Source organism: Miscanthus floridulus, chromosome 7 (assembly GCF_019320115.1).
Source record: "Miscanthus floridulus cultivar M001 chromosome 7, ASM1932011v1, whole genome shotgun sequence".
Classification (NCBI taxonomy): domain Eukaryota; kingdom Viridiplantae; phylum Streptophyta; class Magnoliopsida; order Poales; family Poaceae; genus Miscanthus; species Miscanthus floridulus.
In genome coordinates, this window is record NC_089586.1 from 110,005,436 (window position 1) to 110,009,592 (window position 4,157).

General features: G+C 43.0%; 1 protein-coding gene across 2 annotated transcripts; it reads left to right on the forward strand.

Moving 5' to 3' along the window:
* Positions 1-617: 617 nt before the first annotated feature.
* On the forward strand, positions 618-3,829 carry LOC136464237 (WAT1-related protein At5g45370-like). Of its 2 annotated transcripts, XM_066463199.1 has the most exons (7): positions 618-961; positions 1,078-1,194; positions 1,275-1,569; positions 2,432-2,587; positions 2,890-3,041; positions 3,228-3,457; positions 3,566-3,829. In XM_066463199.1, exons 1-6 carry the CDS (start codon positions 690-692, stop codon positions 3,418-3,420), a joined length of 1,185 nt encoding a protein of 394 aa, XP_066319296.1. In that variant the 5' UTR covers positions 618-689; the 3' UTR covers positions 3,421-3,457; positions 3,566-3,829. The 2 variants fall into 2 exon arrangements, with proteins under 2 accessions (XP_066319296.1, XP_066319295.1); XM_066463198.1 differs by having other exon boundaries at positions 3,228-3,829.
* Positions 3,830-4,157: the final 328 nt, after the last annotated feature.

Sequence of the window (4,157 nt, forward strand, 5' to 3'; positions counted from 1 at the left end):
CTATAGTTTAAGCATACAATGGTTAGTCCACCATAAAAATTTTACCACAATGGTGCCATAGAAATTACAACTATAAATTATTTTATTTAATTACAAAAAAATATAGATCTAAAACTACAACAAAAACTTTATACTAAAGCATACCATACTATAAGTTCACTATGTAGATCTACTCATTTGGAGTCAAACAAAATTAAAATTATCATTTTATGATTTTTCTTTGATTTACTATGATTTTTCAAAGATTCGACCAAAATAAATAAAAAAGAAAAATACAAAAACGCCTTTAAAACCGCTTATAATCGGGTCAGAGAGGTAAAATGAACGGTTTTAAAAGTTGAGGAAAGTATTTAGACCAGTTTTGGAGTTCAGGGAGGAAAAACTAACTTCAGCGAAAATTGAGGGAGGTAATGCTGGATTTTTTCCTAGATGATATGCTTTCACTGACAGTCCGACCCGATCCACCTAGTATCAACAGGCAAGCCCAATGGACCTGACTGTAGGTAAGCGATGAGCCGAGGCGTGGGCCCGAAAATTTGGAAAATAACGGCCTGCTTCCATATAAACTAGCCCATTGCAACAACGATGAAGAGCAGCCCAACACGAGCCCACCAGAAGTGAAGTGGACGGCAAGGGCAAGGGAGGGCGACCGCCCACCGGAGGCGGAGGGAGATCGAGATCGGCGGGGGATGGCGGCGCGGGAACGTGACGGCGAGGGGAGGCGGGCGCACTTGACGATGGTGGGCGTGCAGCTCGTCTACGCTGGGTACCACGTCATCGCCAAGCAGGCGCTCAACGTTGGGGTCAACCGCGTCGTCTTCTGCGTCTTCCGGGACCTCCTCGCCCTCTCCGTCCTCGCGCCGCTCGCCTTCTTCCAGCACCGCGTCTCGCCTGCGCAGGCGCGCCCGCCGCCTCTCACCTGGCGCCTCGTCGGCTCATTCTTCCTTCTCGGGCTCACTGGGTAAGCCACCAGCTCACTCAAGTCGGCTAGAACAAAGGGGATTCATCCGCAATGTAGTGCTTACTGCTTTGCCTGCGGAATTCCGTGCTCTGATGCATCCTTTGTTTGGTTTGCAGCGTCTTTGGGAACCAGCTGCTGTTCTTGCTTGGCCTCAGCTACACCAACCCCACCTACGCGGCCGCCATTCAGCCGTCTATTCCTGCCTTCACCTTCATCCTGGCCCTCATCATGGGGTCAGTCTCTCAATCGCGACACTCCACACAGATTCACATTCATACTTGCTTTTGAACTTAAAACACCCCGTGTGTTTCAGGACCGAAACGGTGAGCTTGGTCTCAAACGAGGGCAGGGCCAAGATAGGTGGCACACTCGTTTGTGTGCTGGGAGCTGTTCTCATGGTGCTCTACAGAGGCCCAGCTGTGTTTGGTAGCAGCGAGCTTGAGCTTCTTGAAGTTCATAATCATGGTGTTATAGCTGACATGTCGCAGCCTGAGCCTGCCGGACCTCTAATATCTTTGTTCATGGCATTTGGGCTGGAAAAGTGGCACATTGGAGTGCTGTGCTTGATAGGGAACTGTCTATGTATGGCTATTTATCTTGCTTTGCAGGTATTTGTCATTTTCAGGTTGCTGAGATACTTTGTTGTTGTCTAACATTTGGGATGCTTGGTACTTTAAGTTTTTAATTTCCAATCAAATGTCGACCCAGTTGAGTTCTGCATGTCTCTTTGGGTTCTACCAGTAATTTAAGAGGAAGAATTATATGGATTGAGTCTACAGAGAGCGCTGTATTTTGATATACGTTTCAGCCTTAATAGCTTGCTGGCAGCCTTCCCTCCTGGAGTCCTGGCACCCTTGCTGCATTGCAGCTGTAACAATGATGAAAGTTTACCTTATTTCTTCTAGAAGGATCACACATACATGCTATGTAGCCAGCCGCTGATCAGAGATTCAGAGCATTCAATATTGAATTTGGCCCTAGATTTAGATAACAGTTACTACCTCCGTTCCATTTTATCTGGCGCACACGCATATCAAGATTCAAACTTTAAAAACTTTGATCAATAATTAGGCTAATAATTTTTAACTATATAATACAAACTTTATATGATTAGATTTGTAAGGAATTATACTATCCAATGATTACAAATTTATAAGCATAAATAATATAGTATAAAGCAAATGAATGGTCAAAGTGTAAGCCAGGAGACCGTGTCATTCTAACTTGCGCCAGATAAAATGGAACGGAGGGAGTAGATGATTTATCATGGGCGGAGATAAATTTAAGTTGCTGTAGTGATTCGAATTAGTCTTTATAAAAGGAGATAATCTATCTGACATCATTGGATTAACATTATCTTATGCCACATGCTTGCATTTGAGTTTGCCTTTCACTTTCTTAGTATATTTATGTTTCACAGAAAGCTCTCTTAACTGTTATTCTTATCTTGTCCGTGCCTTGATGTATCAGGCTCCAATTTTGGTGAAGTATCCTTCAAGTCTGTCACTCACTGCATACTCATACTTCTTTGGAGTGGTTTTAATGGTCATTTCAGGAGTTTTTGCAACAACCGATAAACGTGATTGGAGTTTGACTCAATCTGAGTTTGCTGCTGTTGTATATGCTGTAAGTTCTCAATTATTTACTGTTCTTATGGCTTCCTAGGGTGTCATTTTGCATGTAACATTCTTACTTCAAATGCATATGCTATCTTATACATGTGATAACTTAACTTTTAGTACTTGGTACTGATGCAGTGGAGTAAGATCTCGTGTATGTGACTATGAATTTGAGATTCTGTATCTGTGCTTTGTATGGAGGAAACTATGGCTGCACTTTGCACTGGTCTTGTAGGCCATGAATTAAGTATTTGATGCAATGATGCATGCCTTATGCTACTCAAACTCCACATTTCTTCCATATTCCAGGGAGTCATGGCATCTGCTCTTAGTTATGTCCTATTGACATGGTCCAACAAAATATTGGGTCCTGCTATGGTGGCACTTTATAACCCTCTTCAGCCAGTGGTCTCTGCTCTATTGTCTATGATTTTTCTGGGAAGCCCAATTTACCTTGGAAGGTAAGATGAAGTTATCATTTGTTCTACTTTTCAATCACCTAGCCTTTCCTTTCATTTTTTGTGTGAAGACTGTTCCAGAGTGTCAGGTAAACAGATGTGGTACATCAGTGAACTTACTGGTTTCTACTCCTGTTTCTCACCTTTTGATCCAAACTCTGATGTATAATCGGCATTATTTGTTTGCAGTATTATTGGAGGACTTCTAATCATCTCTGGTTTATACCTTGTGACCTGGGCACGGCACAGAGAAAAACTGGCTGGCATCGGAGTATCTTATGTAAAATGTGCATCGGAGTCAATCGATGGTCCTTCTCATGTTGCAAAGAATGTGCCCTTTATATCTCTTTCTAGGGTGTGGGATGTGCCACACGAGTCATGAGAATTTGGAGGCGTTTGATCTATACAACTTCGTTTAGGTACCCCCTCTTACTGGAACTATGGATACAGAAAACGCAGGAAAAAGAGTGAAATATCACAGAAAATGATCTTGATTTATCGTGTAAAATTGTACTCTGCCCTTGTAGGAGCAGTTAGGTTAGTCACGAGAGAGATTTGACAGATGACAGATAAGGTTTATGTTCGTTGGTTTTGTGAGACTTAACAACTCTTCTATGATGTTGGATGGTCCTGACACCAAATGCAATGTGAGCTCCACTAAGGAACTGAAGAAAAACAGCATGTATTCTGTTAATTGCTACATCTACATACATGTATTCAAAGAGCTGTAACACCGTATATCTGTAAGTGCCTGCAGCTCGTATAATCATATTGTCCACAGTTTGCACCATGTTTCTGATGGATAAGTCTCATGTGTGGCTGGTCTTTGTGGGGCTATGATGCTCACATGGTCATGGTCCTTGTGGGGCTATGATGCTCACATGGCATTTGTGTGAGCTTGTGTGAGAAATAGACAAGAAAATTGCCCCAACTCCTAGTGTCATCCTCTCTCGATGAGAGTAAGAATTCTCCTACTACCAAGAGTGAGAATTCAGCGACTAACAAGTGGTATCAAAGCCGTATTATCCTGTAGCCTGAGCATCTCTTGCTCATCTTCTCTCCTAGCCCCACAACAGCCCCAGCTGTTGGCAGCAGCAGCTCCTCCGGTCGCTCCTGTTC